We start from the raw sequence: 26269 nt of genomic DNA, 5'->3' as shown, positions 1-26269 counted from the left end.
TACAGGATACAGAGAACCAATATTAAAAGCACTGTCCACGCACGTGAATTGGCCACAGGCATAAAGCTATTAATACTGATACGTAATCTTTAAGTAGGTAAAAATTAATACTCAGAAGCAGTTAATTCTGATAACATGTCCTCCAAAGCAGAAGACACACTGGGCAGACTCATTCAAGGCAGCTGTGCAGTGGACAATGAACCAGGGCCTCACAGCCTTTTTTTAAAAAACAGAATGGCAGTGGAGTGCTAAAAAGATGATCCGCTATCACTACCATCACACATGCACATACAGATAACTTCACAGCATTTCATGAAATATTCCTGTTTGTAAAATAGATGTATCTTTTCCTGAAGGTTGGAGCACACCACCGACTGAGGGCACGTGGTCACCACCTTCCCCTGGCAGGACCCAAGTTTCAATGATAATTTCCAGAAGCTTCATTTAGATAACATATCTTTGCATGTGAGGCTGTAGTGAATGAAAACAGCTAATTTCTGCCTGAATGTTTTTATTATAAAGTGTATTGAAGTTAACAATTTCTAGGACCATTTTGCAGTTATGAAATAAAGGAGTTATATTTAATAATATATTTGTGACATTTGAATTGTGGGTTGGAAGTTTCTTTTGCGATTTTGACAACAGCATGCACTGATACTTTAAATTTGGTATTCTTTAAACATTCCTTGATAAGTTTCTTCATCAAAAAGCCCAATCAATTTTAAAAATACCAAAAGGGATTTTCTTTATAGGAAAAAAGAGTTGTGTTTTTAAGACATATATAAATTTAAAACATTTTCTAATAATCAAATGCAAAATTGATCACATCTCAGAACCACTACTTTCACAGCCCAGCTGACTGTGAGAATAGTACATAAATCACAAGAAACTGAATGAATTATATCGGTTTAAACATGGGCTATGGGTGAGCATATATTTTAGAAAACAGTTTGGTGGTTTCTCAAAAGGTTAATAAGTACAAAACTGTCATAAGACCCAGCAATTCCACTCATAGTGTACCTAACCAAGAAAAAGAAAAACATAGTCTACACAAAGACCTGCACGCAAATGTTCATAGCAGCATTATTCAAATACCCCCCCCAAAAGGCAAAACACTGGAAAAAACCAGTCTATCTATCCAGACAACAGAATTAATTACTCAGCAATTAAAAGGACAGAGCTGGGCTTCCCTGGTGGTGCAGTGGTTGAGAGTCCGCCTGCCGATGCAGGGGACGCGGGTTCGTGCCCCGGTCCGGGAAGATCCCACATGCCGCGGAGCGGCTGGGCCCGTGAGCCATGGCTGCTGAGCCTGCGCGTCCAGAGGCTGTGCTCCACAACGGGAGAGGCCACAACAGTGAGAGGCCCGCGTACCGCAAAAAAAAAAGAGCTACTGACACATGCTATGCCACAGATGAACTTCAAAAAATTATGTGAGTGAAAAAAGCCAGATGCAAGAAACTACAAGATTCTGTGTACATGAGACACCCACAAAAGGCAAATTTACACCCAAAATGTAGATTAATGGTTGGATGGGTCAATGAGGGATCTTACTGGGAGGATAAAATGTTCTAAAATTGATTAATGATGATGTTTGCATCAGTAAAGTAACTAAAAATCACTGAACTGTATACCTGAAATGGTCAACTTTTAAGATATGTAAAATATACCTCAAAGTTGTAAAGAAAACGAAAAAAGAAAACAAACAAAAAAAGCTGGGCTGCGAAAAAGCGTAAAGTGACAAGTAACATGGGAGAGAAAAGATCTGGTGAATGTGCCCCACCCCCTTTGCAAAAAAAAAAAAAAAAAAGTAATTTACCAAGCTACCAAAAGACCAAAAGTGGTGAAGCTTCTACTTTGCTCTTTAAAATAATGGATAATACTAATACCTTAGGGGTTTCACCACAGAATTACGGGGGAAGTCAGATAGAAATCAAGTTTTATTCTAGGCTTATCATGAGAACTGTCAAGATTTTTAAAGCCTACAAATTAAACTCACATGAAGTAAATCTAATGATTTTCACTTTGTCCTTAGAAAACTATGACTGTTAAAATGAGAAAAATACAAAGATGTTTGTAAGAAAAGGCCCCTGTCACGAGGGTTAAAACAAAACCGCTACACAATCAGCAATATGATAGAAATGATCATATTCAATCTTTTATAACTTCCCATCTAGGGCTTTTTGCCTTCTGGGCATAGCTCCGATTTAAAAACAAAAACTAAGTTTAATTGGTTTACTCTGAACTTTACTAAAACCAAGTGACACAGACCACTGTTTATTCTTCCCAACATCCTCAGGTAGCAGAACTCCATTTCGAAACGAATATAACATACTGGGTTTCATTCTACCCTTTTACTATCCTAATGTTAGTAAATGTTGCTGCCTGATTTTTTCCATCTGGTACAAAGTTTATACTTACACAGATTTTCTTAATGGAGAGCTAGCATAAGTATGGTTGAACTCTAAGAGGGAACTGAGTGGGAAAGGGAGATACACAGCTTATAAAAGATTAACAGAAAAACATAATTCCTAGAAGTGTAAATGCTAGGTCAAAGTTACTTGAAAAAAACATAAAACAAGAGCTTTAGCTATTGTTTTACTGTCTAGAACTTTGAACCAATAAATATGTTTTTAACCAAAAAAAAAAAAACTTACTTAAAACGTCCTATTAACTCAGTAAGAGGTTATTTTCCTTTAAAGAAAAAAATTAAAATCATGGACTCAAATTTTTATTAGCATTTTGGCAGCTTAAGTTACCAACTTACTAGGTAGACCACCTTAGAAATGTAAATGTCTAAGGTAAAATATTAGTTTGTCAATCATGAGACAAAAATATGTAATTTCTGTAAAGCTGGAAAAGAAACAAGTTTCATACTTTTATACAAAATAATGGGAACTGGTTAATTTTAAAAATACCACTTTCCATAAATTTTTAAAATACCACTTTCCATAAATTCACATCCAGAGCAAATCAGGTACACCTGTATTTTTAAAGCAAAGAGAATGGGGAGAGGGAGAGAAGCCATTTAACAAGTTATCCAGATGCACGTTATTCACGATGAAAGTCACATGACAGTCTCAGCTATCACCACCACAAAAACATATGCCCCAAATCAAAATTTAATTACACTGCACAACAGAGTTTGTGAATTGTGCTTCATATTTTATCAACTGCTCTGCTTTTGACAGGACAGTTTCCTGAAGGAAAGTTCCAAGAATTGAAAAGTTACAACACCCACATACCAGAAAGTGTTTCCTGAATTTTGTTACAGGAACTGACTTCTGCTATAATTTTAACATTTACTTCCCATAGGAGCCCCATTTTAAAATTTTTGTTGCATATTATTTGTTCAATGACAGTACACCTAGACAATGCTCTTCTTTAAAAGAAAAGAAAAAAACCCAAACTTTTATTTCAGTTTCAAAAGTTTGGATATAATTGACCAATTCACAGTTATAACTTTTCTCTAGGAACAAAAACAACTGCCTCCTGGGACTTCCCTGGTGGCGCAGTGGTTGGCAGTCCTCCTGCCAGTGCAGGGGACACGGGTTCAAGCCCTAGTCTGGGAAGATCCCACACGCCACAGAGCAACCGAGCCCGCGTGCTGCAACTGCTGGGCCTCCGTGCCACAGCTACTGAGGCCTAGGAGCCTAAGAGCCTGTGCTCCGAAACAAGAGAAGCCACCGCAACGAGAAGCCCAACGGCCCCCACTTGCAGCAACTTAGAGAAGGCCTGTGCGCAGCAACGAAGACCCAATGCAGCCAAAAATAAATAAATAAAAATTAAAAACAAAACAACTGCCACCTGATGAACGGGGGATGGGGGTGGGGGGGATGTTGAAGAGTGAGTTAGTAGTTTGGGGAGGGAGACCAGAGCGGATAGAAAAGGGTAAATTAAGTATCCAGGTCCTTAAGAAACAATTTTTAGGAAAGTGCTGCTGGATTAAACATTGCACATTACTTCTTGGTACCTTCCTTTCATTTTTTAAATATAGGTGCATTTGGACATTTCAACTAATAGAGTTTATAATAAGTACATAAATTTATAGAGGTAGATATCTACCTTCTGTACCAACCTCTTGTCTATTTCAATGGGGAGGGTGTGTATATATGAATATATATTAAATCAAAATGTAACTGCATTACACGACATAGTTTATATGATACTGTATCTCCCTCACACACACCCCATTTCACAAAGTGTTGTAGGTGGGCCTCTGGCCTCAGACCCAGCAGGGCTCCACCCAAGCTCCACCCTGGACCTGCCTAAAAGGAATCTCTGGGGGGAGGGGAGAGCAGAATCTGCATGTTAAGAAGCACTCATGCTGTTTCTTGTGTCTAATCCAGTTTGAGAACTTTGAGCTTAATATAACCACACTGCCCCTGAAATATTCCTTCACTTTTATTTGTTTAATTGCCAATCGAGCTGTAAGCAATACTGAAAAGAAAGGCAAGATCCTTTTGGGTAAAATAAAGGCGAACCAGTGACTCAGGAGTCACATCCTTAACTCTCCCCAGCCCACCCAAACAAAGGATCATGTGGCCTGCAGGTCTCCAAGCATTCATCATCACATGAGCCACTGTGGAGGAAGAACAATCCTTGGTACTTTTAGAATGTGGTCGAACTATGGGTGCCCTCTGGAAATACAATACCTAATACCAAAATAAAGACAATTTAGCTGTCAATAGAAATACAATATATTTCTCCCTTCTGTTTGCTTCAGTTCCTTTTGACAAGACGTCACTATTGGGATTTCCTCTTAATATATTAAATCTGACATCAAATTACTGCTTTAAGAACCTGATAGGAGTCCAATCTGGTTAAATTAAAAACGAAGCCAATAAACCAATGCAAGAAAACAACAGACGTTCACCATTGAAAAAGGCTTTCAGGATATTAAGTCTGCTGGCTTTGTGGCCATCAGGTTAAGCTTTAACTCACTGCGGATAGATAGGAAAAGGGAAAAGTTTGCACAGGAGCAGGATTCTCAACACTGATCACTGCCAAGACACAAAAAGTCAGCACTGGGATGTTTATTAAAGTTAATTTTTACTTTTGGGTCTCCAAGGGCATTAACACTAAAAGTTATAAATCTTATTCTCCACCCCCTCCACTAGAGGCCTAAAGCTAAACTTCATCTGGTACATATATATTTGAGCAAGACATTACTTTGCATTCTAGTTGCTATATTATTTTGAGCAAATGAATACAGGTTATGTTCATATTAAAATGCATGAAGAACAATCAGAAGCAGAGCTAAAATACAACTTTAGCTTTCAATTTTTTTTTAACTTAAGTAAAAAGGACAGGTAATCATTTAAGCTGTAAAAGTTATGCACCCACCCCATATCAATAAAATGTAACTGAACCCACAACAAAGAGATTATGACACCCAAGCTTGCTATGTTTGTACTTCTGAGCCAAGAAACATTGTCCTAAAGGTGCAGGCTGTATTTCCAAGTAGTACGGAAGTAAAGTCAGAATACACTGTCGCCTACAGTCGTTCTCACCACATCTCACATACAGGACTTGCCCTTTCAGAAGACAGATTTTGGAAATAAGTTTATTTTCCTATCTTGGAAAGCAAACAAAATAGAGAAATTTGCTAACAGAAAACTAAGTTTATATATTAGAAGCAATCAAGTTGTATGTTATACCTCAAAGCTGTAATGAAGCAAACCAGCTTTATAACTCCTCCATTTTACAGCTATTAAGTAATAGATGGATTTGAATGCTCAAAACAAATAAGTGACAGTGCCCAGATGGGAGAGATTTCTCTCTTATCCATGATTAAGATAATTAGCATATTTGACATTTAAGTTGCTTAGGTGTAGCATTCACTAAATTCCATTTTCAAAACAGTATAGAACCAGCTATTGAATACTTTTTCATGGTATAGTACAGAATCCCCTAACTCTCTTGAGAGACCACTTGTGTTAATTTTTTTATTTTTTTTTTTGCCAAAGAAGATCCCCATAAATCAGCTGAATGAAAAAAATGACTCAATCCTCCTTCCATCTTCATCATGGAAGAACCTCTAGTCTGAGTCAGGAAGCTCAGCAGGGCTCTCAGGATGAACTAGAAGGAAATCATTTAAGAAACCTCTTCTGTCAAGGACACAGTTTACAATGGTATCTTAAGGGAAAAAATGAAGACATTCACTGGGTCAAAATACTGCATAAATTATTTCCCTCTTGAAATCACTTCCTTGAACTGCACTTTCCAAAACATCAAGCATTCTTCTTTGATATTTGCTCATATTAAATCAGAGCTTTTTTGCTTTCATGAATTTTCTTCCAAGGTAATCTTTACAAAGCTCATAAACTGGGGGTGGGGACAGAGGACGGAGCAAAACTGGTTCCATACCAGTTTAAGAGCATTGCTTTTTGTCGTGGAAAATTTCCCCCACCAGAGTAAGAGATCCACCAAAAACCGGCTTCATAATAATCTTGGGAACAATCTAACTTTCCTCTATTATTTTTTTTTAAACATCATTAACTTTAGTCAAATTTAAACAAACAAACAAAAACCTGTGGGAGAGTTACCTAAACTTAATTTCCTTCTGCAGTTTGTGTGAAAGAGCTTTTGAGACATGCTCAGCCACCAGAAGCTACTCTTCTAAAGAAGCAAGTTCAACTCCCCCAACTCTCATTCACGCACCCTCCCCCTGCTACACACACACACACCCTGGGGGGAGGTGGGCCAGGGCTTCTCCAGTAGCACAAGGTGCATTTAAAACCAGTTAATCCCTGATGATGGTAGTTGAAGAGATGTAAGTATTCCTTTCTAAAATTCAGGGATTGCTTCAACGAAGGGGTTAGCAGAGATGGAGAACCAAAGCCCTCCTTTCTCTTTTATCCATCAACACACTCCTCAATATAAGGCAAGCTAATCCTCATAGAAAAGGATAGATCTACAAACTGATGGGATTCTATGCCCACCCCTACCCATCATAAGTTTACCAGTCCTCAAAAGAGGGTGTGCCAGGCTGTATACTCCTATAAAAGCACCGTCTCCAAGTGCTTTAGATCAGAATTTGGAAACTAAAGCCATGATCTGTAACTATTTCACCTTAAAGCAAGGAAGCCTAGTCAATTTATCTGTTGTGCTTATAGATTCCAAAGGAAGCACACACTGATCTGAGAGGGGAGGCATAGAATATGCCCTGCTTTAACTGATGTTGCACTTCTAAATGACGGCCTTTCTCCACAATTCTGAAAAGGCAAAGCAGATATTTAATGTTCTCAAAATACTGACCCAAAATCTAATTTTTAAAACTTAGGGAATTGACCTTTCATTCAATAAATGTCTTCCATATCTAGCGGAAGAAATCAACCACAAAGCAAAACAAAATAATCAATTTCCTACTTTTAGGTTTTAAAATGGAGAAGAATATGCAACCTCAATTTATGGAAATTCACAAGCCTAGAGATTTAAGAGGTCCCTCCCTCATTCAAAGTACTTCTAGCCTATGCAAGGAATACTAAAAATGTGAGACAATGTCTTAAGGAGCTGACTACAGAGAAGAAATACACATGAAAAATTAGTCATGCACCATCCATCAACATCAAGTGAAGACTATTACCTTATAACAATAACAAATAATAAGAGAATAGTGCCATGGTCAGCTCATTTATTCACTACCAGTGCTACAAAATTCAGTTTCATCTAAGTTTCCATCTATCTCTTCTACTCAAAAACAAACAAAAAAATCCCACCACCTAATTATTTAAACAGTGCACAATGGTTAGAACTGAGCTATGAATGCTATGAATATTCAGATCCAATGAGTCCAAGAATCTAAATTAATTGTTTCAAAAGCAAACAGATGCTGACACACAGGCAAGATTTTACTACCCCAGATTATACATCACAGATGATGGCTGCGTTTCTCTTAGCACTACTCAGGCAGAGTGGCCCAGCTTTGGGGTTTCCTGAAATCCAAAAATACCTGCAATTTTCTCCATATATTCTCTCTGGGGATCTCAAAGATTACCTATTCTCCCACAAACACAATGTCTAAGTGAGTTTGGACCACATTCCAGCTATAAGTGAAAAAATGCACATTTACCACTTGAGAGATACACTCCCATGATGCAGACTAAGAAAATAGCAAGACAGCATGGCCTTGGGGACTTCCCTGACAGTTCACTCATTAAGACTCTGCACTTCCAATGCAGGGGGCGCAGGTTCAATCCCTGGTCAGGGAGCTAAGTTCCCAGGTGCCATGCAGTGAGGCCAAAAAATTAAAAAAAAAAAAAAAGACATCGTGGCTTTGTTCCTAGTTCAAGGGCACATCTGAAGGCCAGGCAGAAAAGCAGAATATGTACAGTCCTCCTATTTCAATTACTAGCAAATTGAACTACCATACTGATAACTCGGATTTTTACATCTTGTAGCAAAGTACTTTTAGCAGAAATTGCTTTTTGCGCATTTAGACTGAGGCGTTGCAGCTCCCTTTCAACACCTCATCTCAGCATTAAAGAGGCAGCCTGGAAGTAAGGAAATGCTGCAGGGCAGCTCAAAAGTCAGGCAGGCACTGCTCTACCTGTGTGACCTCAAGCAAGAAACAGACTGGCTGAGCCTCAGTTTCCTGAACAAATGTGAAAAAATACAAGTACTTACCTATTTAAGCAACTGAGAAGAGTCAAAGAGGTAATCCAATTACAGTTGCTGTGCCTGGCACACAGCAGTGTCCAATTTAGCTATTACCTCATTTTATTCTTATTTAATTTAAGGGTTCAGACACTGAAATCACTCACATCTGAGTTCAAATCCCAGCTTTCTATTATTGAGCTCTGTTAGATACCATTTAATTTCTTAGATCACAGTGTCTTAATCTAAGGTTTTGATGCCATGGACCCTTTTGGCAGTTAAATTTCAGTCAAGGTTAGCATAAATAAAGATGCAACTCTTCTCATCCAAGTTTTCCTACTAAATGGCCTCAAGTTAAGAACCTCTCTCTTAGAACAGCCAATAAAATGGGGGCAGGGGATAAACCACTGAGTCTAGAGGATTAAATATACAAAGCACATAGAGGCGCTCTATATAGTGAAGTTCTTTTTCTTCCTAGAAAGTTCTATCTCTTAGGAAAAAATTTCAAAGTCTCATCAAGTCCAAACTTTAAGCTTAAAGCATCTATTTCTCTGAGTGACCTATCTGGGTCTTCAGACCTGAAATGTGTTTAGCCTTGTAAGATTTCCCCCAAATCACTATATTACATCAAAAAGCAACTTGAGGAGCTCTCATTAATTTAAATGCGACACCAAAGTACTTTCCAGTAAAACTGAAAGTTTAAAAAGAATGTATATCTAAATTGTAGGCTTCCTTTAGCACCAACTGCTGTCACAACTAAAATGAAATCATACACAACAGTTTGAATTTCATAAAAATCACTAATGCCTTGTCATCACTCTTAAAGCCTCATTACAAAAAAGTAACAAACCATGGAAAGTCAGGGCTGGAGGTTCTTACAATAGCGTTCCTCTGACAGCAACTGCAGTTCATTATCCTCTCCCCTTCACCAACCCCGATACATTCCTGGTCTTTGCCTACTCAGCAGATTCACGCAAGCTGTGCCGTTTTATGTGCAATCGTACATTCTGGCAGTAAAATTTCCAGTCACTTACCAGGCAAATTCTCAACCACCTCCCCCAAGGCGAACTGTTTCACATTAATCGATTTCTAAAATTCTGCTCAAGGCATTAGCGGAGAGGGGGAAAAAAAAACCAGGAGAACCAGAAGGAGGTGCACAAAGAAACTAAAGGACAATTTGGGCAAAGGCAGACAAGTTAAATCAACTATTTTTCTGAAAATAATTATTTTTGGAAGAGAAATTTAACTTTAATCTTAACTTTAACTCAACCCCCTCCTCTCTGCAGAAATTGTCTATTATGTTCTCCAGACTGTTTTTTATCTGACATAAATAAAGAACCACAGCATCAGGAATGATGAGAAAGCAATGACAAAGCTGCTTCCTGCTCGTCCTCTTCGCAGCACCCCGACCCTTCCCTTGCAACCTTCAATTCTCCTAGCCACTAACATATTTTAAAAGTTTCTCTCGGTGCCTGCCTTACCTTGACTGGGCTGCCATAATTCAGTTTATAGAGCTCAAGGTCTCCTGTCCATCAGAGCCTTCAACCCGCGGCCCTTCTGCCAGCGCCGCGCTCACCATTTGCCGGGGCCGGGTGGGGACGATTCCCCAGCGCGACTACCCGATTTTACCGGACTACCTGCTCCCGAGCCCGGGCGTCCTCAGCGCAGCCTCGGGCTCCGAGCGTATTGGCTCGCGCTAATCCTGATGGACATCCGGGCACTGGGACCTCTGCAGGCAAACTACACTCTGGACCGGCCCGGGGAGCTTCGCGTCTGAATTCAGACCGAGTGAGATCCCTCCGGGCGATTCCGGAGAAAGGAAACCGAAGGGCTCCCTTCGCGCAAAGCCCACCAACGCACAGCTTCCGCCAAGCAGCACTAGAACTCCGGCCCGCGTCACAAGGTAAAGGAAATCGTCCTTCGGCTCTGTTAAAGTTGTCCGAGTTCGCCTGGACACCCCCTTCAACAAAGTTCTGGTGGTACGGTCCGCCTCCTTAAAAGGGCACGGCGCTCCACCGGCCCAGCCCGAGGCTGCGCCGGGCGGGGGCACAGAACCCGAGCGCCGACGCAGCCCAGCTGGCCCGACCGCGGCGGAGCCCCGCCTGCAGGCTCCTGGCTACCGCTCTCTTGTCAGGTTTTAACAACGTACAAACACACACTGCCGGAACACGCAGTACCCGGGCGGTCAGAACTCCAACCCCAATTTGAATATTTGTTGAATATTGGGTCCCAAGAGGCTGAAGTGAACAAGGAATAAAACCACAGCAGTAAAACACGTTCGCTACGTTTGATCGTGCCAATGCTTGCAGTCAGGAAATGTGCAACTAACGCACACTTGTTTGACTTTGTTAGCTTTCAGTTTTGATTTCGTTACATTGAAACAAATATGTACAAAGTGCCGTCTCTTTTAAAAAAAAAAAAAAAAACGCCCTCTCTTTTATTGGACAACATTCAAATTAAAAGGAAACAGCAACTCAGATGGTACTTGAAGAAGTAATTAAGGAACTGACAAATTTTTAGAAAATGACTGAGAATGCAAGCCAACAGTATATTAAACACTGTAAGTACAAGCCAAACCGTGTCCTACTAAGGGGGCCAGGGAAGGCATTTAAATTTAAACTGTGCCTAAAGCTAAGCAGGGAAAAACGTCGTTGAGCAGGACAGAGGTTGGGCTTCAGCGTCTCATGCGGACCAGCAGCACACTGTAGGAGATGCAAACTCCAAATGGAGTGAATGCCGGCCCCGTGGACTCCCCATTCTACCTAGAATCATGACAGTGACACCATCTCACAAAGAGATACTCCACACTGTACTGCTAAGGAGCCATGGATAGACATGTTGACATCTGCACAAAAACTGCAAAGCTGGGAGGTGGGGGCTGGTGGGTGGAAGGCCCAAAGCATCTCTATGGTGGGTCTCAAAGTGTGATTCCTGGTCTCCTGGGAGTCCCCAGGACCTTCTCAGAGGTCAAGCTATTTTTAGAATAACACAAAGACATTATTTGTCTTTTTCACTGTGCTGACATTTGCACTGATGGTGCAAAAGCAATTGTGGGGAAACTGCTGGCACCTTAGCACTAATCAAGGCAGTGGCTCTTCACTCATTAGCAGTTTAAAAAAGAAAAAAAGGTCAGTTTTCTTTACACATGTCCTTAATGAAGCGAGCAGTAAGAATTACTACTTTTCTTAAATCTTGACCCTTGAGTACAGGTCATTTTAATGTTCTTTGTGACAAAATGGGAAGTCCACATGAAGCACTCTGCTACTGCAGAGTGAAGTACAGTGGTTGTCTAGAAGAAAAGCACTTGTATAACTGAGTTGCAAGCTGAAATAGCTGTTTTTTGCATGGACTACCATTTCTAAAGAAATGGTAGTCCATAAAAAAAATTGAAAGAACAAGTGAGGAACAACTGAAAGAACAATTGACAAACTGTGGTTATTCTGACTTGGGTATTTGGTAATCATTTTCTCAAAAATGAACAAAGTGAGTCTGTTTCTTCAAGGAAAACAACTGACAGTATTTATTGCCAATGATAAAATTTGAGTTTTCAAGCATTTTGGAAAATGACATCTGCCACTGCGAGCCTGTCAGCTTCCCAATACTTAAAGACTTTCCCGATGAGGTAAGGACAGTAATGAATGTGGTTTTAGAAGACCTGTGTACGGACTTCCCTGGTGGCACAGTGGTTAAGAATCTGCCTGCCAAGGCAGGGGACACGGGTTCAAGCCCTGGTCCACAAAGATCAGTACATGCCACGGAGCAACTAAGCCCGTGTGCCGCAACTACTGAGCCTGCACTCTAAAGTCCGCGAGCAACAACTACTGAGCCCACGCTCTAGAGCCCGTGAGCCACAACTACTGACTAAGCCTGTGACCCACAACTACTGAAGCCCACACGGCTAGACCCTGTGCTCCGCAACAAGAGACGCCACCATAGTGAGAAGCCAGCACACCACAACAGAGTAGCCCCTGCTCGCCACAACTAGAAAAAGCCCATGCACAGCAACGAAGACCCAATGCAACCAAAACTTAATTAATTAATTAATTAAATTTTAAAAAAAGAAGACCTGCGTAACTCAGTGACCAAAATTTTCTAAACAGTACAAAACTGTGGGGCTTCCCTGGTGGCACAGTGGTTAAGAATCCGCCTGCCAGTGCAGGGGACATGTGATTGAGCTGTGGTCTGAGAAGATCCCACATGCCGCGGAGCAACAAAGCCCGTGCACCACAACTACCGAGCCTGCGCTCTAGAGCCCATGAGCCACAACTACTGAGCCCACATGCCACAACTACTGAAGCCCGCACACCTAGAGCCCGTGCTCTGCAACGAGAAGCCACCACAATGAGAAGCCTGTGCACCACAATGAAAGAGTAGCCCCAGCGCACCACAACTACAGAAAGCCCACGCACAGCAACAAAGACCCAACACAGCCATAAATAAATTAATTAAATAATTTTTTTTTTAAATCGTGCACGGGTAAAAGATCCATTGAAAGTGCAGGACAGACCAATGGATTTTAATATATCAAAAAAAAAAGTTCAGGGCTTCCCTGGTGGCGCAGTGGTTGAGAGTCCGCCTGCCGATGCAGGGGACACGGGTTTGTGCCCCGGTCCTGGAGGATCCCACATGCCGCGGAGCGGCTGGGCCCGTGAGCCATGGCCGCTGGGCCTGTGTGTCCGGAGCCTGTGCTCCACGGCGGGAGAGGCCACAACAGTGAGAGGCCCGCGTACCGCAAAAAAAAAAAAAAAAAAAAAAAAAAAAAAAATTCAATGATATGATTTCAAATTCCACATTGCAACTAACCTTTAAGAAACTATGACTTGTAGAGTTTTGATATAATATCAAAAAAGGTATTAAAATACTCCTCCATTTTCTGTGAGGCTGCATCTTCTTCATATATTTCAACCAAAATAACGTTGCAACACATTGAACACAGAAGCAGATGAGAATCTGGCTGTCTTCTATTAGTTTGGACAGTAAAGAGATTTGCATAAATGTAAAATAATGCCACTCCTCTTATTAAATTTTTTATTTTGGAAATAGTTTTTTTTTCCAAATAAAAATATTATTTAAGTTAACAGGTAATGGGTTTATTATTTTAAAGAATTTTAAATATCTCAATTTTAATTTTTAATATAGCAAGTGTCAATAGATAAAACACACACATACAAAAACTCTTTGGGGTTCTTAATAATTTGAGGGTGCAAACTTATTCCATGTCATTTGTTGATACTTGTTGATACTTCCATGTTTCCTCCAGCTCTCCACAATCATCATGGCTTCTCTTATATTAAAAGTAATATTATTATATTATAGCTATTCCTGTGTAGAATCTTAGCACCCACAACAGCTTTGGTAAAATATCAAATCACCTGTGTCATGTGTTAAAACCACAGACTCCAGAACTCGTAAATCAAAATCTTTGTAGGGAGAGGTCTCAGGGATATGCACTTCAACAAATTCTCCAGCTAATACTTGTCTGCTTACATGTGAGAACGACTTGCTTAGATCACGCATACTTAAAAGATAAAAGTGAGCTCTTTGATTCAGTATTGGTTTATAATCCCTCAGTCATTTTAAGTATCATGGTTGGACAGCATTTATTTTCATTCATAAGAAATCTCTATCAGACAATAAAATACCACTGCACACGTGTATTCTTTTGCAATAGAAGAATGATAAACCTTGAAGGAAACAAAGCATAAATTTAGGCAAAAGTCTACTCTCCAAAAAAAATTTTTTTTTTTTTTTTTTTTTTTTGCGGTACGCGGGCCTCTCACTGTTGTGGCCTCTCCCGTTGAGGAGCACAGGCTCCGGATGCGCAGGCTCAGCGGCCATGGCTCATGGGCCCAGCCGCTCTGCGGCATGTGGGATCTTCCCGGACCAGGGCACGAACCCGTGTCCCCTGCATCGGCAGGAGGACTCTCAACCACTGCGCCACCAGGGAAGCCCCCCAAAATTTTTTGCTTGCCATTTTCCCCCATCTTTCTCTTGTTCTAAATACCAACTATGATATTTATCCTTTAAATTGATATCAGACATATAAGTAAGCAGAAACAATATTGCATAATAGCATCTACTCACAAAATTTCCATTTATCACTGGCTAGAAGTATAACATCACTTATATTAAAATTACATTTTTCCTCTGTGAACTGTGTTAATTGTGCTGTTCCACTAAAGATAAGGAAATGAAAGAATACAGCAAATATTTACACACACAGAAATATGAAATCAACAGCAGATTGGGATTACACCTGAGATTCCCAGGGCTCTCAAGATCATTTGTAACATAAATTAGTGAGAGTAATTTAAAACAGATGTGGGATTACACTCGATTTGTAATAGATCTAACAATACTAGAGGAAAGTGCAGGAGAAATTATTCTGGAATTGGATACTCCATGTGGCTGAAGAAGTTCAGCAATACGCACGTGGGTGTTATTATCTCCAAGTGTTTTGAAAACACCATTGTATCCAACCCACAGTCTTGTTCGGCAGTGAAACTGAACAAAAGACATTCTTAACGTTTTGGGGGCACAGAATTCTTTGCCTTACTGATGAGATTCGAGGATACAGACCTATGCACATGACATTTGCTTTACTTTGATGTTCATGATCCCTCTGCAGCTCACCTAAGGAGGACCTGAGGCTCTGTAGACTTTAGGTGATAAATCCCTGGGCCCTAAGGTGCACTCAAACTGGACCAGCTAATGGACCCAATTTACCTTACAAATAATGGGTACGATCACCTGTCAATCTTCACTGCCCCTTTAAAATGTTAGGACTGTCTTAGTAATTGCCCAGTACAGTGAAGTTATGTGGGTTTTTTTTTTTTGGCCCTGCCACACAGCTTGTGGGATCTTAAGACCAAGGACTGAACCTAGCGAAAGCACAGAGTCCTAACCCCTGGACTGCCAGGGAATTCCCTACAGTGAAGAATTTCTAATGAAAATAATGGAAAGAGGGAATACCCTTCTAGTTGCTAGATGGGATTCTGCCCTATTCATGAATTGCCTAATAAAGCCAATTCAAAATAAGTCTTAAAAAATAAAAATAAATGAATGGAAAGATGTTACATGACAGCAAAATATCATCTATATATCAAAATAACAAGTTTCTCAGTATGGTGAGAATATGCTAATCAGTTCTACATTTCCAGAATTCACCAAGCCTACAGTGACCAAGTATGCTAACAACAGAAAAGTAAGGTACACAATTTAATAAACAGGGCAGAATTTATAAGGTGAGTGGGACAGACTGTTTTACTACCTGAAATGGGTTCCTGAATCACAAGAGTGCCTTTTTATTAGCTCTTTAAATTAATGAGCTTTATAAATGACACTTGCACACATGTAGTGGCAACAACAGATGGCATATATAACAATATCTTAAGTACAATCACAAATGTGCCCTACATATTGTTATCCAAGAGTGAAAACAGAATCATGTTTCAAGTGTTCCATCATTTATTTGGCAAAATATAAACAGGCATATGTTTTAAAATGTATGTTTATATATATTTTTTTTAATTTAGGAGATAGAAGGCAAAATCTAACATACTTTAAATTTAATTAAAAAAATTTTTTAAAACAAGTTGCCTTAATCAGAACTGTTAAATATTCATTCAATGCATGCATTTGGTCCACAATAGTCATTCAATGATACTACTCTTTAATGGCATTTTTGATCTAAAAGTTACGTCGGTCAAATCTAAGAATTTTTACTTCATTTCAGTGGGATGCTGTTTAATGAGGACACTGCAGAAATCACTTCACCAAAAGAAGGGTGCTCAAGGTGCCACTGGACAGTCACAAATAAATCAGACACAGGAAAAGGGAGGGGAGACAAAGGAGGAGAAAAAAGATGAGCCATCTCTGGTGGGCAGAGATAGCAGGGAAAACTGGATAAGCATTGCTGGAAATTAACTAGCTCCCCCTTCAGCTATGACCTCAACACAAAACAGTCCTCCCCTTGCTGGTCCTGAGAAAGTCCCCTTCTTCCCCAGCTTTATGCCACACTTTTCAGGTCCTCTACCATGATCTTCAAATCAGGGGTATGTGGAAGTCCTCAAGAGGGATGAGGGCAGAGGTTTGAAGCAAATCTATTTCCTGGTTCTTCATTCCCAAATGCCCTCTTTCCTGAAATGAGGGTTCAGGCTTTCCTCCCACTTCTGCTTGCCTTTCCCTACTTGATCAAGAAAAGTAGGCCTCTCACCCATTCCAAATCACTCTTCTAAGTGTACATTGCTCCAGGGTGCAAATATGTCTGAAACCCCAGAGGAACAGCTCTATGTAGGAGGACAGTCCCTGAGCTCAAATCAGGAAAAACTCATGGGTGGCTCCTCATCTGACATATCCAGGTAACCAACCTGGAGCAAGGCCCTGCCTCACCAATCCAGCTATATATTAGAATTATGAAATGAGATGGAAATTTTCTCTGATACGATTCAGCTGATAGGTTTGAGACTAAAGACTTCCAGTTTTTCAACATTCTTTTGGAGGGGACACAAGCAAAAATGTTTAAAGACTACTGCCCAATATCACCTCTTCCTTCACTGAAATGTCTTTTTCTCTACTACTGATCTACACTTTTCCTATCTTTTTCTGTTTGTACATAGATAAAACATTCTTCCTTCCCTCACCCAATACCTCTGCCAATCCATACCAGCTGACTTATTTATTCTCAGCCTACAAACAAGCTCAAGTTTCCCCAACCCCCAACCCCACCCCAACATGTAAATGAGCAGGACCCTATGGGGTCTTCCTGGGACAGACCCCTCCCCCATATCTTCTGCTTTAGCTCCTCTCTGAATTACCTAAATAACAGTATCTGATGCACATTTCCTGAGTTGTTTTTCAGATGCTAAAACCACCACCAAACAAAGAAATTAACTACTTGATGATCCCGAGCACATACCCCCCAGACCTACTGGTGCCTAAGATTGATAATGTTAACTCCTATGACACCACCTTGTCACCCCACCATTAACAAATCAGAGAACAGTGCAGGAGCTGATCACTTACCCTGGGACGCCCCGCCCTCACCTGGCATTTAAAAATGCTTTGCCGAAACCGTTTGGGGAGTGTGGGTTTTGTTTCTTTGTTTGTTTGAGCATGAGCCACCTATTCTCCTTGCTTGGCCCTGCAATAAACCTTTCTCTGCCCCAAACTCCTACATTTTGGTTTGTTTGGCCTCACTGTGAATTGAGCATATGAACTTTCGTTTGGTAACACACACTTTAAAAAAAAAAGTCTTTTTACTTTGGAATAATTTTAGATTTACAGAAAAGTTGCAAAGAATTCTCATATACCTCCCCAGCCAATTTCCCCATTTTCACATCTTATAGTATCATCTGTCATTTGTCAAAACTGAGAAATCCACATTGGTATACTACTATGAACTAAACTCTAGACTTATTTTGATTTCCATTAATATCCTCTTTCTGCTCCAAGAGCCAATCCAGGATATCACACATTGCACTGTGTGACAGTTTCTCAGTCTTTCCTGGTTTTTTATGACTTTGACAGTTTTGAGGAGTTCAGGCCAGGTGTCCCCATCTGGCTTTGTCTAATGGTTTTTCCCTTCAAGGGAGGGAGGGACTTATGCTCCACTCCTGTGGGGTGGTAGTACCCACGCATTACTTGGAATTCTTTTGTAAGAAAGATTTACTTCTCCATTTATTAATTTATTCAATCATTTATTTATAGCAGTATGGCATATACTCACAGATACTTACTTTATCCTTTGGGCTATAATCCAATGCTCTACGATTTACTTTATTGCTCAAATTGTTCTGGCTCTGGCCACTGGGAGCTCTTCCAGTTAGCCCCTCATCCCTTTGACTTGCTCCTCTCCTTTTGTCTTTTAAGCACTTCCTTACTTTCTGGTACTACAAGGGGCTCCAGGCTCATTTTCTATTTTCTCTACCACAGCTTTCTCTAGAATCAGCCATTTCTCCCACATATCAGTCTTCTCCCCCTAAAAGCTAGTGCCCCATCTCCTTCTGCCATCACAGCCAAACTTCCCTAAACAAAGAGTGGTCTGCTTCCTTTGTGACCCCAGTGGCCACCTTCCTCAAAACTCTCCTCTGTGGACTTTCATGATACCTCTCTATTTGGAGGGACCTCATTGTGTTTCATAATTCTGTCTGCTCACACATCTGGGATCCAATAAGAGATGCTAGAAAATGTCCCTTATCTCTCAGTCTACATGCTGTCTTGGACCAAATTATCAGTGACCCTCCAGAAGTGTGACTCTAGCCCAAGCCTCTCCCCACAACTCCTTCTTTCCAGCTGCCCAAAACCACTTTCCTGGGTATAAAAAGGCACTTGGGAGGCTGTCCCAAATGGATCATGCACTTAGTGAAAAGTGTCACCTTAGAGATGCCAAGAGCCACCTATCATTCAACCTGAGCTGCTTCTTGGGTCTGCAAGGGTGGCTTCTCTACAGAGGGAGGGGACAATGTCTCCTTCACCAAAGAAGGGACTGGTGTGGGGCTGTGGCAGGGGGTGGGGGTGCGGGGTGGGGGAAGTGTTGCTGGTTCCATTCTTAGGAATAAAAGCAGAGGGCAGAATTCAAAGAGGACTTCCAATTAGCAGATCAGGAGGGATGTGGGTCACATAAAACTAAAAAATTCCATTATCTTTATAATGTATTTAACTGTAATGATCAGCAATTAACTTCTTAAAATAAGATCTGCCTCCTTAAGTTTTTCACTAGTAAAAACCAGCGAGTACGCACAATAACAGAGTATGCAGGGAGTGTGCAGGGTAGAGCAGTGATGCCTTTAAAAAGGAAAGGCAAACAGGTTAAAGGAAAGAGACAAAATTAGCCTGAGGAATGGTCCCAGGCCAGGCAGTGACCCCCAGGGCAACTCAAACTCAACAGGGCCAGAATTAACATGACTCTAACCCATTCCTCTCCCCTGGTCCTAGTCACCAATCACCCAAACTAAAGATCAGTCACTCTCTCCTTTTCCTGGTTCTTCCAGCACATGTAATCACCACCCAAATCCCAAAGGTCTCTTGAGATAGTAAAAGTGCAGTGGTGTCATTGCAGGGAGATCTTACTTGAAATACTTCTCTGTTTTCTTGAATTTATACAACTAGTCTCGAAATGCTTTTTCTCCCCCTGGGTTGAATATGCTTTCACTCTCCTGTTTTACAAAAATATTTTATGACATAGAAAGATATAGTATAAACTTAAAAAAAAAACAGCAGTTGCTATACAGTGCAGCTGTTATGAACCCACTTCACCAAAATTGAAATAAATCTGTGTATTAAAAAGATTGACTGAGCCTCTGTACCAAATGTTAGCCATAGATATTCCTGGCTGGAAGGATCAAATGACTTGTCTTATTCTGGGCATTTAAAAATATTCTAAGTATTATAAAATGAACACTTACCCACAATTTACGTTTTTTACAATTGTAATAATTTACAATTATTGTAGAAAATAAACTATGATGAAATCTTAGCTCCAGAAAGGAGACCAAAGGAGATCATCTAATCCAATTCTCCATGCAAGAATGCTCTTTCTCTTCCTAGACTGGCCTGTTTGCATATTTCCAGGGACATGTGTTGTAATTACAAGGCAGCCCCTTCCACTGCTGGCCAGTGATAGCGGTGGAAACCTCTGTGCTCCATAGAGCTAAAACTGGCTTCCCTGCAGCCATCATCCATTGGTTCTACTTCTGCCCTCTTGATTCTCATATAGCCATCCAGCTTTCCTATGCTTACTGTTGGATGATGTATCTTGCTCTATCCTTTACCTTTATACCTATGCATGTTCTTATTTTTAAATACATCTATTGGAAGTAGATGACTGTGTTCGGTAAAACCCAGTCTGCTGGATCTCTGCCTTGTAACTGATGTGTTTAGTCATTATTTTAATTATTGATATGGTTGGGTTTAAGTTCTATCAACTTGCTACTTGTCTTCCATTTGTTTCTTTGGGTTCCTCTGTTGCTCCATTCTTGCATTCTTTTGCAAACTTTCAGGCCCCACCCAAACCTACAGAAGCAGAAACTCTGTTGGTGTGGTCCAACAATTAGAGTTTCAACAAGCCCTCCAGGTGATTCGGTTTCACACTAAAGTTCAGTAATCACTAGTCAATATGTACCAATTCGCTAACTCTTCCATCATCTAATTCCTACTGGAAATTAAAAATAATCATAAGATTTTCCATTTTTTCTAGAACACCTAACATTCTCTTAGCTCAGGTTCTTCTTCATACATCATCATACTTTTTCAATAGCTTAATGAGGATTATTTCCCTTGCCAAATCTCTCCCCCACCCCCCGCACTTAGACTTCAACCTCACTGCCAGAGTATGGAATATATTGTTCCTAAAATATACATCAGATGTTACTCTTAAAGAAGAAAGAGAGAAAGACAGAGAGAAAGACAGAGAGAGAGAGAGAGAGAGAGAGAAAGAGAAAGAAAGAAAGAAAGAAGAAAAAGAAAGGGAGAGAGAGCAAAGAAAGAAAGAGAGATAGGAAGGAAGGAAGGAAGGAAGGACGGACTTCCCTGACTCCAGGCTGAAGATTACAGGGGCATCCAATACCCTTCCCAATTTTGCACATCAGTAGCTTGCTTTCTCTCTCTCTCTTGTTTTTTTCTTTCTAGATCTGAAAATGAAGAACGTATTTATTTAAAGCAGAATTTTATATTATACGTAGCATTCGGCAAACATATAAAAGAAATTCTCATCTTCTTAGAAAAATGGAAGGTAACATTGATAAAGATAAGATCCTATATTTCAGGGTATTTCTCCAAAGCAGCATTTTTTTTTTTTTGGTGGTACGCGGGCCTCTCACTGTTGTGGCCTCTCCCGTTGCGGAGCAGAGGCTCCGGACGTGCAAGCTCAGCGGCCATGGCTCACGGGCCTAGCTGCTCCGCGGCATGTGGGATCTTCCCGGACCGGGTCAAGAACCCATGTCCCTGAACCCATGTCCCCTGCATCGGCAGGCGGACTCTCAACCACTGTGCCACCAGGGAAGCCCCAAAGCAGCATTTTTGACCGAAAGTTATCTCAAGTGAAATCAGAGACATAGATGCCACAGACAAGAGATTCTTTCTCCAGGTTCATAAAAAGCTCAAAGCAGTGGGGTTTACTACACAATACTATGATGTTAGTTGTCACTTTGAGTTGCAAACAATATTTAAACTGAAGCAAATGAAAATATTACATCCTCTATGTTATTTCTTTTTTTAATTGAATTTAACTTTTTATACAGCAGGTTCTTATTAGTTATCTATTTTATACATATTGGTGTATATATGTCAATCCCCGTCTCCCAATTCATCCACCACCACCACCTCCCACCAACCTCCCTCCATCACCATCCTACTCCATCACCACAAAAGCCCTCCAGCCAGCCAGTTCTCTTGTACCAGCAGTCTTTGCACAGAGTATTTTCTCTTTGTTGGAATGCTGCTTCCCCTCTTCTCCAGCTGGAGACTTGCTACCATTATTCAAATCCCAACCAAGGCAGCTCTTCTCAGAAGCTTTCTCTGAGATCTTAACCTTCACACTCTTTACCTATCACAAACTCTTACCTCTCATGTCTATCAAGTCATGAGACTGGATGGGATTAAGGGGAATGTTTGCTTGTTCATGGGAAAGGCAGCCAACAGATACTGCAGTTAATGGATAATTACTGAAACAGAGAACTGTGAAGAACTCTGCTGGAGGGGCAGTTGGCAAGATTTCCTCCTACACATGAATGCCCCCAAACCAGCACAATCTGAGGAGTTCTCAATCATGTAATCACTGGACTCTGACCTAGGCCCACAAATGAAGCAACTGGAGCCCAGTGAACTATTTTCAACATTTCAAAAAGTCCACAGGAAATCACATATCTGCCCATGGAAAGCATGTGAGGGACGCTGCTTTGGGCCTTTCTGGAGCTTATGCCAACTGAGTGTGGCAACACCAGTTAGCTCATGCCGATCAGGAAGTCGAATTGACAGCTGTATGTGGTTTGATTTGATTTAAAAATAGAAAAACAAACAAAATTGTTTAAACATATTTTGTTTGGTAGACGGACTCTTTCAAAACGTGAGATACAAAGAAAAAGAGAAAACAGTAATAATTAAAAACACACACAGAGGACGTCACTTTGAAGATAGGTACTTCCCTCTTGGATGTGAACTAATGAAAACAATTCAGATCCTTCAGACTGAGCAGTGGTTCACAACCTTGGCTACACCTGAGAATCACGTGGGGAGATGTATAAATTCCTGACACCCAAGACACACCCCAGACCAATTAATCTGTGCAGGTGGGACCCATGCATCCGTATTTTTTAAATGTCCTCAGGTGATTTAACGTGCAGCCAAGTTTGACAATCTCTGCTTTTGAGCCTTGCTCCTCCAAGCGTGAGCCACAGAGCCAGAGCAGCAGCGTCCTGCACAGGATACTTGTTAGAAATGCAAAATCTTGGGTTGCATGCCAGGTCAACGAAATCAGAATCTGCAGTTTAACAAAATACCTAGGTGATTCGTATGTCCATTAAAGTCTGAGAAACACGGAGAGGAACCAAGATGGCGGAGTAGAAGGACGTGCTCTCACTCCCTCTTGCAAGAGCACCAGAACCACAACTACCTGCTGGACAATCATCGAAAGGAAGGCACTGGAACTCACCAAAAAAGATACCCCACATCCAAAGACAAAGGAGAAGCCGCAGTGAGACGGTAGGAGGGGCGCAATCACAGTAAAATCAAATCCCATAACTGCTGGATGGGTGACTCACAGACAGGAGAACACTTATACCACAGAGGTCCACCCACTGGAGTGAAGGTTCTGAGCCCCACGTCAGACTTCCCAACCTGGGGGTCCGGCAGTGGGAGGAGGAATTCCTAGAGAATCAGCCCTTGAAGCCTAGTGGGATTTGACTGCAGGACATAGACAGGACTGGGGGAAACAGAGACTCCACTCTTGGAGGGCACACACAAAGTAGTGTGTGCATCAGGACCCATGGGAAGTAGCGGAGCAGTGACCACAGGGGAGACTGAAACAGACCTACCTGCTAGTGTTGGAGGGTCTCCTGCAGAGGTGGGGGGCGGGGGGGGAGGCTGTGGCTCACTGTGAGGACAAGGACACTGACAGCAGAATTTCTGGGAAGTACTCCTTAGCGTCAGCCCTCCCAGAGTCTGTCATTAGCCCCACCAAAGAGCCCAGGTAGGCTCCAGTGTTAGGTTGCCTCAGGCCAAACAAACAACAGGGAGAGAACCCAGCCCCACCATCAACAGTGAAGTGGATTAACGTTTTACCAAGCTCTGCCCACCAGAGCAACCGGCAGCTCTACCCACCACCAGTCCCACCCATCAAGCCCCTTAGATAGCCTCATCCACCAGAAGGCAGAAGCAAGAAGACTACAACCCTACAGACTGTGGAACAAAAACCACATTCACAGCAAGACAAACAAGATGAAAAGGTAGAGGGTTATGTACCAGATGAAAGAACAAGATAAAACCCCAGAAAAACAACTAAATGAAGTGGAGATAGGCAACCTTCCAGAAAAAGAATTCAGAATAATGATAGTCAACATGATCCAGGATCTTGGAAAAACAATGGAGGCAAAGATCAAAAAGATAAAAGAAATGTTGAACAAAGACCTAGAAGAATTAAAGAACAAACAAACAGAGATGAACAATACAGTAATTGAAATGAAAATTACACTAGACGGAATCAATAGCAGAATAACTAAGGCAGAAGAACAGATAAGTGACCTGGAAGACAGAATGGTGGAATTCACTGATGCGGAACAGAAAAAAGAATGAAAAGAAATGAAGACAGCCTAAAAGACCTCTGGGACAACATTAAACACAACAACATTCCCATTATACAGGTCCCAGAAGGAGAAGAGAGAGAGAAAGGGTCTGAGAAAATATTTGAAGAGATTATAGTTGAAAACTTCCCTAACATGGGAAAGTAAATAGCCACCCAAGTCCAGGAAGCACAGTGAGTCCCACACAGGATAAACCCAAGGAGAAACACACTGAGACACATAGTAATCAAAATGGCAAAAATTAAAGACAAAAATAAATTATTGAAAGCAGCAAGGGAAAAACGAAATATAACATACAAGGGAACTCCCATAAGGTTAACAGATGATTTCTCAGCAGAAGCTCTTCAAGCCACAAGGGAGTGGCATGCTATACTTAAAGTGATGAAAGGGAAGAACTACAACCAAGATTACTCTACCCAGCAAGGATCTCATTCAGATTCGATGGAGAAGTCAAAAGCTTTACAGACAAGTAAAAGCTAAGGGAATTCAGCACTCCCAAACCAGCTCTACAACAAATGCTAAAGGAACTTCTCTAAGTGGGAAACGCAATACAGGAAAAGGATCTACAAAAACCAACCCAAAACAATTAAGAAAATGGTCACAGGAACATACATATCGATAATTACCTTAAACATGAATGGATTAAATGCTCCAACCAAAAGACACAGGCTTGCTGAATGGATACAAAAACAAGACCTGTATATATGCCATCTAAAAGAGACCCACTTCAGACCTAGGGACACATATAGACTGAAAGTGACGAGATGGAAAAAGATATTCCATGCAAATAGAAAGCAAAAGAAAGCTGGAGTACCTATACTTATATCAGATAAAATAGACTTTAAAATAAAGAATGTCACAAGAGACAAGGAAGGACACTACATAATGATCAAGAGATCAATCCAAGAAGAATATATAACAGTTATAAATATATATGCACCCAACATAGGAGCACCTCAATACATAAGAATACATAAGCTATAAAAGAGGAAATCGACAGTAACACAATAATAGTGGAGGACTTTATCACCTCACTTACACCAATGGACAGATCATCCAAAATGAAAATTAATAAGGAAACACAAGCTTTAAATGACACAACAGACCAGAGAGATTTAATTGATATTTATAGGACAATCCATCCAAAAACAGCAGATTACACTTTCTTCTCAAGTGCGCATGGAACATTCTCCAGGACAGATCACATCTTGGACCACAAATCAAGTAAATTTAAGAAAATTGAAATCTTATCAAGCATCTTTTCTGACCACAACGCTATGATATTAGAAATGAATTACAGGGAAAAAAACATAAAAAACACAAACACGTGAAGGCTAAACAACACGTTACTAAATAACCAACAGATCACTGAAAAAATCAAAGAGGAAATCAAAAAATACCTAGAGACAAATGACGATGAAAACACGATGATCCAAAACCTATGGGATGCAGCAAAAGCAGTTCTAAGAGAGAAGTTTATAGCTATACAAACCTACCTCAAGAAACAAGAAAACTATCAAGTAAACAATCAAACCTTACACCTGAAGGAACTAGAGAAAGAACAACAAACAAAACCCAAAGTTAGCAAAAGGAAAGAAATCATAAAGATCAGAGCAGAAATAAATGAAATAGAAACAAAGAAAACAACAGCAAAGATCAATAAAACTAAAAGCTGGTTCTTTGAGAACATAAACAAAAGTGATAAGCCATTAGCCAGACTCATCAAGAAAAAGAGGGAGAGGACTCAAATCAATAAAATTACAAATAAAAAGAAGTTACAACAGACACCGCAGAAATACAAAGCATCCTAAGAGACTACTACAAACAACTCTATGCCAATAAAATGGACAACTTGAAAGAAATGGACAAATTTTTAGAAA

The 26269-nt window shown here is 40.6% G+C and overlaps 1 protein-coding gene across 8 annotated transcripts in view; it reads right to left on the bottom strand.

Annotated features, from left to right (window-relative positions):
* Positions 1–26269, bottom strand: part of AFF1 (AF4/FMR2 family member 1) — a 206485-nt gene that overhangs the window by 116090 nt on the left and 64126 nt on the right. For 2 of the 8 annotated variants that reach the window (XM_032631943.1, XM_032631945.1), the window contains exon 1: positions 10077–10491. The exons of 4 other annotated variants lie outside the window; for them this stretch is intronic. In XM_032631943.1, the coding sequence (XP_032487834.1) occupies positions 10077–10093 (17 nt within the window). In that variant the 5' untranslated portion in view covers positions 10094–10491. Of the gene's footprint in view, positions 1–10076; positions 10494–26269 lie in introns of those variants that run through there. 2 more of the 8 variants (XM_032631949.1, XM_032631946.1) reach the window with 2 other exon arrangements.

Source organism: Phocoena sinus, chromosome 5 (assembly GCF_008692025.1).
Source record: "Phocoena sinus isolate mPhoSin1 chromosome 5, mPhoSin1.pri, whole genome shotgun sequence".
NCBI classification, from domain to species: domain Eukaryota; kingdom Metazoa; phylum Chordata; class Mammalia; order Artiodactyla; family Phocoenidae; genus Phocoena; species Phocoena sinus.
The sequence above is the reverse complement of the archived record's forward strand: the minus strand, read 5'-3'. Positions and strand labels throughout refer to the sequence as shown.